This window comes from Atta colombica, unplaced genomic scaffold (assembly GCF_001594045.1).
Source record: "Atta colombica isolate Treedump-2 unplaced genomic scaffold, Acol1.0 scaffold163, whole genome shotgun sequence".
In the NCBI taxonomy this organism is placed as follows: Eukaryota; Metazoa; Arthropoda; class Insecta; order Hymenoptera; family Formicidae; genus Atta; species Atta colombica.
In genome coordinates, this window is record NW_017259254.1 from 1,467,799 (window position 1) to 1,483,740 (window position 15,942).

The 15,942-nt window shown below is 34.1% G+C and overlaps 1 protein-coding gene across 1 annotated transcript in view; it reads right to left on the bottom strand.

Moving 5' to 3' along the window:
• Nucleotides 1-15,942, bottom strand: part of LOC108686016 (TSC22 domain family protein 1) — a 77,059-nt gene that overhangs the window by 19,858 nt on the left and 41,259 nt on the right. Inside the window, exon 2 of the mRNA XM_018191058.1 lies at nucleotides 14,339-14,624. Within this exon, the coding sequence (XP_018046547.1) occupies nucleotides 14,339-14,624 (286 nt within the window). The remainder of the gene's footprint in view (nucleotides 1-14,338; nucleotides 14,625-15,942) is intronic.

Sequence of the window (15,942 nt, forward strand, 5' to 3'; positions counted from 1 at the left end):
GATTCTGTTATTATTTAGTGATGCTTTTTCTACTATTTAATTTGATATTTGCTTATTTGATAATTTTTTCCGTCTTCCACTTACTTGTGATTTGTCAGAAAGAAATTCCTAGTAGCTGTTATTCTGTTCGCGTCAAAATGCGACGTAAATAAAATAAATTCTAGTTGGTAATCTAGTCATCAGGTGTTTTGTCATCTTTCGCAGAAGCGAAAACGAAATGGTCTGGACGAGTTGAATAAGACATTTAGCAAGTCTGGTGGTTTACCACGAAACGGACGAAGCAGTGACTCAATGTCTTATTTCTCGGTATCCACAGCACCATCGATAAATATGTCATTAAGAACAATAATTTACCCGCCACACCGAGGACTGGCGGACACACCAGGGGGTCTTTCAGCCGCGTCTTTCTTGCCAGAACAACATTGTTCATATACTGGACGGTCCACAACATCTTCGTGCTTTACATACCTATATAAGTTTTTTGATCGATTTAATAAAAATTTTTCTCCGTAACACTTTGACGTCTAGTTTCGAGAGAATACCTTCATATTAAATTTTGTAATTCCATTCAAATATAGAGACATTGAATTCAAGCGAAAAATATATTTTTTTTGAGTGTTGTAATATGCAAATTATATCTCGTGATTTTTTTATTATATAAAACTTAAAAATTTGTTAAATAAAATCGATCGAGAAATGTTTTAAATACAAATAAAAGAAGAGTGCCATTTTCGGTGAAAGTAAATTTTGATACTTATGTTAATAATATTCATATGTGAATATATAAATATAATTATCAATAAGAATATTATTAAGCATCAAGATGTTTTGACTGAAAATATCTCTTATTTATGTTAAAAATTTGTTTATGTTTTTGATAAGAAGAGAACAAGTCTCTCTAAATTCGTTGAGTCAGCAAATAGAAAGAATTGCTTAAAATTTGCGAGACTGTATATACCATGATAATTGAGTTATCATCTTCTGTCATTATCGCCACCGCAACTTTAATCGTTCACTCTTTGAACTTTGTGAACGAAAGGCTTGGCGAGGTCTAAGTTCATTTTTGCGGGTCTTATCTGTTAACTCTGTTACTTCGCGATACTTTTTGCCGGTAATTTCTGCTTCTACAATTCCTCATGTTCACTATTTGTTATTTTTTCATTTTTTATTGAGCTGCGCTCGCGTTTTTACTCTTAATTGCGCTCTTTATATCTATCTGATTTGAAACGGCTGTAGGAAAAAATACGCATGAGTTAGTATCCATAAAATTTATGTTAGTGAGGAAATAATATTACTCAGCTTTGTTGAAAAGAATTTATTCCAAATTTGATAAAACTAAGATTTGTACAAATTTAGTGTGTGCAATTACAAGATGGAATAATAAAATAAGAATAAAATTGCTGAGAAAATTAATTCGACTCTTTTTATAATTAATTATAAATAAAAACAAAATATGTACATTTTTAAAGTAAACGAATAGATAAAGAAATAAAAATGCAGGTTTGCTTTGATGTAATCATATTGTAACTAGTTAAATGAATTATATTATAGTTATTTTCCATATTCTTAAATTGCATTAATTTATAATTTGTATATTAGTATCGATTAAAAAATTAATGACACTGGACATTATTAATTACTCAAAAGATTTTAGTAAATTTAAAATAATAGAAAATGCTTAGGTAGATAGAGAGGCAAAGTTTGGCTAACAATAATATCTGTATTTTATTCATCGTTATATAGCATTTCGCATATAGCGTTATCGCATATGCCAGTGAGAAAATTCACACAATGACAGTAAATTTCGCATGATTATTCGAGAAATTAGTCGGACGCTCATAAATAAAACCCAGGTGACTAAAAATTTTAAAAGCATCGTTTGTGAAAGGTTGTCTCGTCTACCTGATGGCTCAATATACCTGCTTCGGGACTCATTACATATTCACGTCTCTTTCACATTCGCCCGCTACCGGCTAAAACAAATGTATAAAGCAAGCCTGATAAGATATCTCTCCATAAATGCGCGTAAATACAGCGGGCTTTTAGCTATTGTATTATATCGACCATTTAACAGTGGTCATTATTTTTATTGATTTCCACCAGTAATGTGCATTATATGGACAATAATAAACAAAGTATAAAATAATCTATATAAGTGGTAATACATTTTTCAATTTCATTTTATCAGACGACACCGTGCTATGAAAAGCCAGTACAGTAATTATGTAAGTGAAAAATCAATAATAGTTGTGAGGTTTCAGACGCGATGAATTTAATCCAATCGCAAATCACTTTTATTTGATCTTTCGATTTTCTTATAAAGATGGGGTCGAAGTGCAAGGATGTTGTAAGGTTTAAGAGATTCGAGGCGTTTCCTTTGTAGATTAATCGGCTGTTCGTTTATCAGGAGATATTTAATCCTAGTGTTTAATTCTTAAGCATTTCTGTAAACAAATCGTATTCTAAATTAACAAATATTTCGTCAATATTTGTTCTTCTGTCTCCATCATTAAACTTCTTTCAACATTCAATTTTACAATAAAAAAGAATCACTGTAAATTACTGTAAATATTATTAATTTATTGTTTATTTATATGTTTATTAATCTATTTAAAAATCATAGAAAGTTGTTATCTCTGATATATAATATGAATATATTCACGTTTTCTACAATAAAATTAAAATAAAATTAAAATATGGAGGAACTATAAAACTAATAACTGAAAATATCGGAATACTTGGATATTGATATAAAAATATAAAATCAATATGCAATTTAATTAGCCATCAAAATATAATCTCTATTTTCTTTATTCTAATACAATAATGTTAAGATTGCCAAGTAACTTATTGTCAATATTTCATTACAATCTTTTTATAATCGTATGGCTTATACAATCTATCTTATAATAATTTTTATCTTACAATAATCTATCTTACAATAATCTTCTTTCTATTTATCATTCTAAAGCTGTACCGTTCAGTAGCTTTATCATCACCATAGGTCGTAATCTCTCACAGTGGTGACGAAAAATCGATTATAGCTTTGAGTAAACGCCCTGCGTGCTAGGTGCATGCGTCTTCCGGACACATCGTAATTCACGCCGAAGACTTTCACCGTTAATCGTCCGTCGACTTTCGAACTCTCGTATATAAAAGATACGCGGCGTGCTGGGTTTCGACATGTAAATCATTTCGTTGTATTGATCGCGTTTTCGAAATGCGTGACTTATACTGCTCAAACATTTTTATTAATTCTTCAGTTAACGGCAGTAACGAGTTAATTCGTGGAAAAAAAAAGAAATTATCTTGCGGGAAAAGATCACGATTTCTCATGTTTTACGTTGTGCTAAGTAATCGACATTCGGTTGAATGTGCATATGAAATGTTGATGTGCCAGCGAAGCATGTCGGACGTCACAAAAATTCTGTTCAGATTCACACCGTGCAGTCAAGAAGATTCGTACACGGTCGTATGATGACATTTCGAATTAAGAGACTGCTGAATTATTCATCCGGTATGGTCTGACCATGTGCGAAATATGAGCTGTCTTGATTTGATTGCAGTGGACATACGTTACGTCATTCTAATCTGATCGATATCTAAAATGATCGATATCTACCGAAAAAAAAGAGAAAAAGAAAAAATAAGAGAGAGTGAACAAAAATACTGTTATTATATCATCATTATCTAATCGAATATGACATACGATAAAATTCGATAGAATTTGTATTATCGAGTTTTTTTTACACCGCTCAGCCTTTCGTTATCTATGACTTACAATCGATAAAGCCATACAAGTTCGAATGGTAGATCATGATTGAAAATGTGTATAAGGTGTACATAACGTGCTCCGAGTCAGCACTCTGGTGATGAGGGAGAGTATGGTGCGGAGGAAATGCCGGGAATAAAGAATAGTCGAGAACAGATCCATCACCAGGTGAACGATCGACTGAACGGAGTTATCCGTCATCCCATCTCTAGGTTCCAGTCGAGATACTCCTCCACATTCGTTTCTCTCTCTCTCTCTCTCTCTCTCTCTCTCTCTCTCTCTCTCTCTCTCTCTCTCGTTCTCTCTTTTTTTCTTTCTTCGTCGGTCTGTCCGCGAAGGTGTGGCCGGCGAGACAGACGGACTGACAGTCAGACAGTCGGTTGTCTTTCCACGTGTATACGTGCGCTTCATCTCGGATCCTCTCTCTCTCTCTCGCTTGACATGCACGATAAAAAAGACGCGACCGCCGCAACGGCTTCCTGAAAGCATTTAATTGCCGGCCTGGCACGCGATCAAATATCAATTATCAACACTTTACAGAGTGAGAGTTCTTAAGTTCATCCTCGTTATTGAGCTGTGCAGAATAAATCGCTCTTATTTAAGCGAAACGATCGAACTTGCCGAATTGATTGATCATAGTGTTCGTTCATCTTTGAATCATTGACTGTGCATTTTTCTTAATAATTTGATATTTTAATTTTTTTGTATTCTTTATTTAATTTCGAGATAAGTAAATTTATAGTAAATAAATTTTAAAACAATTTAATTTTCAGAAAATATTTAAAAGTGTAACAAGTTTTTCATGAATTTAAGATTTAAATTTTTGTTTTAAAAGACTAATCTTAGAGAATTTTTTTACTATAGTTAAAAATAATTTTTATGGCAGCAAAGTAAATGCATTTAATTTAATTAGAAAAAATCTTTAATATTTAATTCGTAAATATTATATGATCCACACGTACATGCACAAAATTATCTTCGTTTGTTGAAATAAAAGCTTGTCTGTTACTTGCAACATACTTGAGAAGAGAAAAAGTAATGATACAAATAGATAGATAGATAGATAGATAAATAGATAGATGAATAGATACGCGGAAGAGATTCAACTGTACTAGGCTTTGCAAAGCTCAGTAATGATGCATTTATCTGAATAATCTCACCAACTGGACATTGTCCTTCGTACTTAGTGAACGCGTCGCATTTAGTCGCGGGGTCATTGAACGCCGCATTCAGATTGCGTCGGTTGATCTCAGATCTGAAATCTGCCCTTCGAGGAGAGCGCGATCGCGCCTTGATTGGCAGCTTTCCGAAGCCGCCGCAATGGAAGAACCGAGCACTTCCCCGGAGGCGTAAAACGGTATCAATACGCTGCACGATGCAATCCGTACGCTAACAATAGTCACGATGATTATATAACATCAGAAACAACGATAATAATCTCAATAGTAAAAGTATCATCGATGATTGCATGAGTACATAAGATATCTCAATAAAATTCTCTCAATAAAGAGATAAATATCTTCGTTTTTACAAGTAAGTAAAATATATTTTGTTATTCTATTCAAAAAAATTATTTGAACATATATAAATAAATGTTTAGAATATTTGGAATAATTGATTAAAAAATTCTGATCCAGAAATATATTTAAATAATTTCAATTTCAATTTTGGAAATGTCAAATATCGGCCATGTTTTTTTAGAAATGCATTTTGTATTTTGATAACAATCCTTAATTATTTAAAAATGTTATTATACAAGATTTCAATAATAGAAATATAATTAATATAAATATGAGTGCAGAAAAAGTGTATATATTATTATAAAATTATTGTAAAAATCTGTAGATGCTAATAATATATTGGAAACGCAACAAAGCAATTCAATATTTATTCAATATTGATGTACACAGAAGTACATAATATATTAATATGTGAAAGTACAAATTATACAATTGATAGCTTTTCATAACGTGTCATGTAATGTCTAATTTCGTGAGTGAAACTTTTGGCATATTAATGGCATCTGCATGCATTAATAAGCAAAAAACTTTCTTTGAAGAACCAGTTGGTTATTCCCAGTGGCTGTTCGTGAGAAATACTCTGTGCTTATACAAACGGAGCTTAGTTAACGGAATCGTTCGCTCATATACTACATCAACCCTGAACTCGAGAAACACGCTCGAAGGTACTTGGTACACGTCAACGTCAGGTTCGTACCTACGTCGGATAAAAGTGTAAGAATAGAATCGAGTGGATAGGTTCTTCTGTGTGTGGCTCGTTCTGCGCTCGTTGGGCCAAAAAGAAGCGAAATAGAAAGGCACGGAGAACAAGAAAGATAGAAGAGCACTTCTTCACGAAGCCGGAGTATGTCTTTAAAAACCTTCTCAAGAGGCATGCGCGTTATCGTTAATAATGTACGAGAAGAGGTCCAGGAGGAAAACAAAGGCACCATTGTCGCATTTTACGGAATGACATTACAGTCGGTCACTCTGGAATATAATCGATGAATCGTAATTTGATGACTTTATTTTTTAACGTCATGTAATAGTGCGAATCATAAGTGTCGTCCGAAGAACTTTTTGTCTGTAGAGTTACTATTATGAACACGTATATTTAATAGAAAGTTGAAGATTTTATTTAAAAAATCAAAATATCATAAAAAGGTATAACTTTTTTCTATGACTATTCGCTCATTTTATTTTTACATTTTCTTATATATTTTTTTTCACAGAAACTGAAAATTGTTATAGTATAATGATGCTACACTTAACGCAAAATTAGTACATTGAAATAAAATTAATAAAATCCTTATTCATATAAAAAAAGGTATACCTTTATTTATAATATCTGCAAAAAATGTTGTATAAAAAATTCAACCTTTCACATTAATAAGATATCTTAATGATATGCGCAATAAGAAATTATAACAGCTCTCCAAATACAATTTGAGTAAAATTGGAATAGAGCTTAATTATCTCACAGAAAGAGCTAAGTGTAGAAAATATCGACATCCATTTTACTTCTGGGTGGTTCGTATAAAATTCTGTGAAGAGCAGTCACACCGCGCAGGAGGTCGACAGCTTTCGCCGCAATCGGGGTAGGAAAAGTTAGTCTCTGCGGGTTGCCACCGGGTTCGTCGAATCTCCTGACTCACGACAATCGCCATGAATACTGTGGTATTTCTACGATGTTTAGTATAGAGATACGTGACGGGTGTTAACATCTTCTTTCGCGTTCTCACCTAACCGCACGCCCACGTGAAACAACGCGAGTTGACAAGAAGAAAGTTGAAAAAGGACGATAAATAACGACCGCTTCTGACGATCGATCGCGTCTTTACAAGCATTCCTAAACGAGCACGATGCCATCGGCAGGTGGAACGCGGATGTTTCCGGTACCGCGCCACATTTCGTGTTGTCCAGATAAAGCAACTATGTTCGGCATAGCTCGGTAAGTGCCGCAGATAAGGAAGTCTCGCCGGAATGATTTCAACTGTCTTCATATAATCGTTTCAGGTAATCTTAATTATATTGAAATACTGTTGGAAACAGCAAAGCGTAAATAGTCAGCTGCTAAAGGAAAGTCTTCGAGAAAAATTTAAATATGAGAGAAAGAAGATTTCCTAACAGTTCTTGGATAAGAATAAAAGTGTTTTTCTGAGTTACGTGTGTTTCTTCTCCTTACTTTATACATAAAGAATTTAAAAAGTACAATAAAATTTTAATTCTGGTGCCTTTCATACCAGAAATTAATAAATATGATCGCCATATGATTCCTTTTACTTCCGATTACTATTTTATATAATTAAATGATGTTTGTTTACTGCATGTTGTATAAGAATGGATATTTAACGCTGCAGCACAGATTTTTGCACAATCAATCAATCAAAGTTTTCACTTTTCAATGAAATGGAAGGAAAGAAAGAATTCTAATTTGTTGACTCTCTTGTATGCACTATGCGCTATGAAAAAGTCTGTACTGCGATCTTTACATCATGGTAAATTCATCGGAATACACGAGGATTTTAATTTGTGGCGACATCGATTTTATTTCTTCTTGCAGAATCACGAACATATCATCTGTTCTTTATCGATGAACTCTCTGAACTGCTGCATAAGGTGCAATAAATTGAAATGAAACAAATATGTATTTATTTCACTTCAACTTATTGCACTGCGCCGGTTCAAAGAGTTCATCGATAAAGAACAGATGGATAATAGATTTTATTGGCATGCTGTTTGCGAGGCGTCGAAAAGAGGTTGCGACAACGGAGCGTAACGCGAATTATATAATCACGAAATATAATTGAGCGGCGTGAGATATCGCAGGTTAAATGAAATGTCATAAACCTCGCTCGCTATTTTAATGAAAACGTTAGCGCACTAGTGTACCGTGAGACTCACTAATTACTGCGTCCTAGCTATCGCCGCGGCATTACGTAGATTACGACAGCTTCGTAGTTGTGATTAATATGCACTATTATAAAGCAAACTTCGGTGCGTAATCTTTGAGTAATTTGTACGAAGAGACTGTCAAAAGGAAATAATATAGAGGACACGATAATTAACTCCGTACCAATCATCGTTAGCGGTGCGCTCAATCGCTGCAGCAAAATTGTGCGATACATGAGCTCGCGCGTGGGCATCGATGTGCAATGCACTATCTCAATAATAAACATACCATTATCCAATTTACCGTTTTCTATAATTCACGTGTGTGCCGGCGAACATAGCAGTACGCCGACCGCTTCTCGCAAGATTGATGATTTGCCTATCTACGCCAGCGATCTTTATTTACATATAATTAACTCGTGACTCTTTGAAGTTGAATTAATTATCCACTAAAATGCACGATTAATACGCTCACCAGTCTTAGCCTCTCTTCCTGTGTAATTTCTCCGCTTTCATGACAGCTATCTGATGGCATTAGTGAGCCTGCGATAATTCATACGTGCCTCTCCGCGAGATCGCGAATCATTTTTCATATCCATCATCGGCAGAATGAAGTCTACTTGTGTATTCATACCGGCGACACAATCGAGAAACTTTATAGACATTGAATCAATGCTTACCTTAATTATGAACGTTCTTATCCTATTACAGGATAAGAAATTGAGTATTATATCATTTGAGTATTATATCATTTCGCTTTGTTTCGTGAAGCTCTTTTTATTTTTTATTTCTTTCTTTTGTTAATATCTGTTAATTTTTAATAAATACACGAGTCTTTATCCATGTTTATCAAACAATAAATCAAAATACAAAAATAATATTCCTGCATTGTGTAAATTAAATGAATTAATGTATAAATCTATAATATATAAATTTCATTTTGAAGAAGAAAGTACGCACATGATGTACATATATAATTATTTAAAATATTGTCACTTATTTTTTAAAATACATTTATAGATTCATATATCATTAATGCATCTACGTCCGTATTTAACATGCCTTGTCGCTAATAATAAGATGATTACAAAATTTTTTTAATTATACACTGAAAGAAAAAATTGGCTGAATATAGCATAGCATTTTTAATTGATTATAGCAGACAATTTTTGGTTGCGTTAGCCTATCGAAATCTTATATTGACATTGTAGATAAGCTAAAACAATCAAAAATTGCTGCAACAAAATACTGGCTGTTGCAGTCAATTAAAAATGCTAAGTCATATTTTATCATCTAATTTATTGTAGCAGCCAATCTTTTCTTTCAATGTACAAATCTTTTCCTTAAGAAGCGATTATATTCATCAATTAATCTAACATTTTTTATCATATTTTTGGATTTTCTTTCAATTAAAAAATGTTCTATTCTCCATGAAACGACATAACAAATTAAATTCTAACGCGTGCAATCACGTACTCGTAATCGAAATATACGAGTGATAGTCTTCGCATTATTCGAATACGGCTTCGCCGGGGGAGGGGGTCCTGCCAATAAATCTACGTGGGCGAGATCGGCTTTTAGATTAAAAGTGTACGGCTTGGGGGCACATAAAGAGGCGGGAAGGTGGGACTCAAGAGTTAGCCCATGAAATTTCTCGCACGCACGAGACCTCCTTGCTACTTGTTCTCGTTTGCATTCGTCGGCATCGCGCGATATACAGGCGCGAAGGTGCTTACTTTCGTCGCAGCGAATGCTCGACATTGTGGCTCATTGAAAAAGGAAGATATGGAGAGGAGCATGGGAAACGACGATGTGAAACAGTAAAGAAGAAGAAGAGGGAATGGAGGAGACGGAGGAGATGCTTACCGTTGAACTAAGGGAAGCCTCGTTACGTTCTCTTGGTCCAGGCGTATACGCAACAAGATAACATCAGTCCAGTGCGGATATACGCGAGAGAGTACGGCTACCTGCTGGTTATCGTACCATGGAAATAGCAAAACGTGCTCGCAGGCATAGCGTGAATTAGATGTACAATTTTTGATTATTTAAAGGATGGTTTTATTTTCGAATTATGCAGAGAAGTTTAATTCTATTATATCTATTGGATAATTAAATGAAGATATCAATTTTATTCTGAATAGCCCAATTATTCCCTGTTACAATTAATGCAGTTATTAATGCTTTAATCTAACTTAGAGTCCTAGAAACCGGAAGTGTTTGAACGAGAGTGATTTACATATCGTAACTTATTATACTCATTATTTCTTATTTCTTTGAGAATCAAGACTGTGCAGCGTAGTTCGCTTTGCTTAATGTCATGGTGCAATTAATGTCTGGCAATTTATACACGCACCGTTATGCGTCCCACATTATTAAATCGATTTATATTCCGATGCAGAGATTAACCACTTTATATAAAACATAAAATTTCTAACACAATAAGAGACAAATATTAGAGACAGACAAAAGTAATTACAAATATATAAAAGTTTGTTTTTTCGATATGTTTATTTATATAGATCAAAAAACATTATTTATTATATAGCTCAAAAATATATATTTAGTCATAATATAGATTATTTTTACGAATGTATTAAATGCCATAAAAGATTTTTATGATAAAAAATGAACAAGTCCATTTATCTTTGATATTTATATATTGATCTATTTTGTTATAAAGTTTTAGAAATATTAATATCTCTACACAATAATTAAATCTATAATTTTATTTATAATATAAATAAAAAAAATTCAGTCTATATTATATAATAAAATATATTGTAGATTTGATGTCAAAGCATTTTTTACGATATTAAAGGATTGCAAAAATGAGTTAAAATTGAAATTTATATATTTTTTGATTTTTTTGATAAATCAAATTTAACATTCACTGCGCACTTGAAAACTTAATAAATACACAAACTACTTTTCTCTGTTAACTTGACATACTTCCTTGACTGAAACATTCCTTGAGGGTACAATAATTAATCACCTTTTGTTCTATTTGCGAATCTCTTACTGGCTCTCAGTGTGAAATTTTTACTCGTCGTTCACATAATAAATGCCACCCTCGTCGAGCGTTAACGAACCTTCGCGCAGATCTTCGAGTGCGAAATGTACGAGTTATTGCTCGCTGTTGAAGTCACGCCGAATCGTGCGGCCTACGTCGACACGAGGCAAAAGACCGAAAGATACTCGCAAGCTCGCATTAAGTCCGTTCTCTCCTCTGTTTTCTTTTGTCTCGGCCTCCCCGCCTCTCTCGTTGTCTTTTCTCGTCGACAAGCACGGGCCTGCATCACGTCGAGAGTAAGAGGCGCGATCTCGTAATTATTACGTCGTGAAGGATGGGAAGTGACGCGATGATTACCGCCGTTGCCAGCCTCCTTGAAGCCCCTGATGCACCGCTCTCTTGCTCCGGTTCTATTTTCTTTATTTATCGCCAGGTTCCATTCGTGCGCCATACTTCGTACACGATTTGATGACGAGGATGTCGAGTCGCGCGTCGAAACACGTTTCTCGTAAACCATGTAATACATGACGCGTGCATTTATGAAGATAATAGAATGAGAAATTTTTTTTCTCAAATTAGAACAAGTTATAACATGATAGTAATTAAGATTTAATTGGTATGACGATGATGTAATGACTAACAGCTTTCATTCGAAGTTTATAAATAGTTATATGCTCTATTCACGCACACGCACACACACACACACACACGCGCGCGCGCGCGCGCGTGCGCGCGCGCACGCGCATACATAGAGAATATCTATGGCATTGTGATTGAACTTGCAAGAGTATCAAATGATTTTATCGTCGGAAACATGCTTGAGCGATCAAGGGAGATTAGATTCAAATCTAATTTAAAACCTCGGCTTTCATTGCGACCAGAAATACGCTACAAGTTATCCGATACAAAATATAAAGTACGAGAAGAGATCGACCCAGCGAATCATGCAACAGTGTAAAAGTGCTGTCATAGTCCTGACAGGGTCAATTATCCCCACCGTCGACCGCCGCCATTCTCGACGTTAATTGTCGAGCGGTATAACGTAGCACGACATGCCGGCAGCGCAGGCGCCACAATAAAAAGAAGAGCAAACGAAGAGTGCGTCCTCCTCGCACGATAGGATGCACCCAGCCGCCATTTTGGTGGCGGTGCAACAGAGGCGTAATAACTGCGGGAATTCATGGTAATGGCGATAATGCGAGCCCGGACGACGGGGTCGGCGGGACGGAAGAAGATAGGGGCGAGGCCCCTGAGGAGGCCCATCGAAGGAGTGGGGAAACACCGCGTGTCATGATGCAGAAACTTGCGTATGTTTCGTGCGTACATGCGAACACCGATCCCGAAAGAAAGAATCATGAGAGCGGGACCGGCGTGTTTCTGATTGGTCGGGGCACATCAACCGGATGTGAAGGTCGGCCTATACGTTAGGGCAAAGCATCCGAGAATTATCCCTTACAGTTTACACGTTACGATAGGAAACGTATAGGGAGGTCTGACGAATTCTTTTGTAGTCGACAATTGTTATCGTTACAATGCACTTATATTAATATTGTAATCAATTTCCTTCAGTTTAAAATCAAGAACAAACAAATATATATATGATTAGTATATAAATAATATATTTGGGGGGCAACTTTCGTTATAAAAAAACGGAAACAATTTTAGCAATGTCTGTTACAATAATTAATGCTAATACAAATGAGAGACAAGAAATGAGTAAGAAAAGATAAGAAAATACGGCATGAAATTTTCAACGATGTTCCGGCAATCTTCTGTAATATCTACTGCGGTTTTAATATTTTTCAATTTGTTTCTGTCTCTTGTATAGCAGCATTATCATTTTCTGTTTCTTTTAGCATGTAATTATACATGAAAAAATAATATAATATTATCTACGATTATGTAAAACTGTATATTGAATGCATTTTGCACTCTCATAATTAAGATGTGACAAAAATCACGACAGAAGAGATAAAAAACACAGTATGCTGTTGTACCTTTGCATTACTAATCATTACGTTTAATGAACGTGCTTAAGACGATCACCTCGTGTGCTTGTAATAATGATCTCTCTCATCATCGCATCGACATTTATCCTGTGTCCAACCCTTGATTTGGAGCAATTTCGAATAATGAAAATCCTCATATAATACTTCCTGTGTGTAGCAGGTAGAGTGAGAAATAAAGATGTTTGAAAAGTTCGCAAGCCAAGTCGTAGTATGTGTATAGGTATTCTTATAAAATGTATCATACTGTTATGTAATTAACGTACACACGTTAAATTTAACTTTTCAATAAAAAAAATCTTCTTTGTTTAATTTATATATTTATCCTTTTTTTAACGAAACTATATTAGAATAATACATGAAATAATAATTATGTATGACATAATGATAATTAGAAGAGAATCTGTGTATGTGTGTGTTTTGAACGCCCTTCATTAGGGTGTCTAGAAGAATAAGAATTTCACAGTTTCGTTACAATGAACCTTCGTTGACGTTTATTCGAGAGGGATCTCCCCAAATCCTGAAGCACGTACTAGACTGGAAAAGCTGTTTGACGAATAAATACGTTGCAAACACAGTCGAGTGTGTATACGAGGAATAACTCTCGGTCTTGATGTGGACAGATGTATGGCTCGAAAGAACACTCGTCTTTTGAGAACTACTAGCTGAAGTGATGACAAGAAAAACTGACAGAGCTTAGTAAATGACAAACGCCATATTGAAGCGAATGTATTTTGATAGTACTTCTACTCGTGCCTGATAGAAACCCCTTGAATTGCGATTGAGTGATGTTAATATGGAACAATTAAAACGTTTGAATAGAATTCATATTTAAAAGTTATGAGAAATTAAACATATTTACTTTTTAGTGTCGAAATTTTATTTAAATATCAATAGTTTGAAAGGAATTAATTTCTCGTGATTTTTTTCTTGTGAATGTGTAATCTTATAATTAGTGTATCACAGGACTTTAAAGATATAATTTTATTTTATATATTTTTTATGTCTATATATCAGCTTTTATAAAAGCGGATTTTAAACATCAAATCCTTGCTTCTGTTTACACTTGTATAACAAATAGTTAAATTAAAATTACCTAGTACATCATCTGAACAAAGAAATATGATAACATTCATATTACGAGAAATGTAAGACTTACCAAGGGTGCCATCCAGAGAAAAAGAATGCCTGTCGTTCCTCCATGCCCACGAACATAAATCGCAAGTAGTGAGTCCATCGGTAGCGATGCTCTCTTCGGGTAGATAAGGTGGTCTAGGTGGCGGGGGTACAAAGCTTCCAATAACAGCCCACAAGGAATCGACGTCGTTGCCGACACCGGTGTAATACAACAATTCTTCCTCGGCGACACCGGCGAACCAGTCCATATCGTTTACACTAGGATGGACTGTGTTCGTACTTGTCGTGGTTGAACCAGTGACCGTGACCTAAAAAATAATACAATTGGTCAATACAAATTCATAATATTAAAGCATGTTTAAAGACGTAGGAACTGTGTTTCTTACTCTTTCGATTTTAATGAAACATTATCTTTAATTAGACATAAAAATCTTGTAATTATATAATGCACGATATATTTTCATATATATGCAATTGAACATATATTTATGTTATAACCAATTATCTTACGTTTCTTTAATTTAAATAATAAAAATTTGAGAAATCATCTTTACATAGATATTTTAATTTTATGAAAAAGTTTTTCTATTTTAATTATATTTAATAATATATATTTTAGAAATTTCGCAACGTTTTTAATCATATCCATTAATTAATTTTATAGGATAAATTTGAGCGCAATCTATTACTAATAATTTATTAGATATAGTGTGTTTATATTTTGCTAGTCTATATGTCTCTCAATGCGCTTTGACAGTCCCAAGTAAACACAACTAATGGAACCTTGCTATCTCTGCGTGAATTGCAGATAAAGAATCGAATGCATCCAGTTCGTCCTCTGGTACATCGGTACATGTTTCAGGAAATGGTGGAACAAACAAACGTTAAAATCAAAAAGTGAGGAACAAAGTCGGCGCATTTCTGAATATTTTTCTTGCTTGAAACAGGGAACACCGGATGAAGCGGGTCTTCGCAAAGAGATGTTCAGTATCCTAACTCTTACGACAAATACTGAAAAACTATATAGGCAGTAGCAAACAAACGTGCCTTCTTTCTTTCTCTCGCTCTTTTAAATCGCTTTCTGCATCTCGTACAAAAATTTAATGAAGAGACTTACAAACATATAGCAACTAGACGTCTGTACGTTAATTAAGGAAATAAATTATGTAAATCTAGTAAATATATTCTCGAAGAAAAAGTAGAAGATAACGAGAATTACAAACATGTACGAATTTCTTTATTTTGATATAAATATAAATTAATGAGAGGATTAATTGTTTCACCTTCGGATAAATTGTGGTATTTACTCATCACTAATGGATAAAAGAGGAAGCGAATAAACTAAGATTTTTCGAAAGGTGGAACCACTTAAAACTTATGTTGTCTGATAAGTTTATTTCAATATAACGTACAAGAAGCTTATATCATTTAATTTATTGATTCCAAAATATTTGAAGTGTACATATTTTTTCCATAAGTAATAAATATGCATTTGAGATCATAACGTAATCGCACGGTTAACAGAGATAATCAAGAAAATTGAGAAATACTGTAACTGTGTACAGCATTGAATATATTCGAGTGTATAGCATGAAAATATATATATATATATATATATATAGGTAG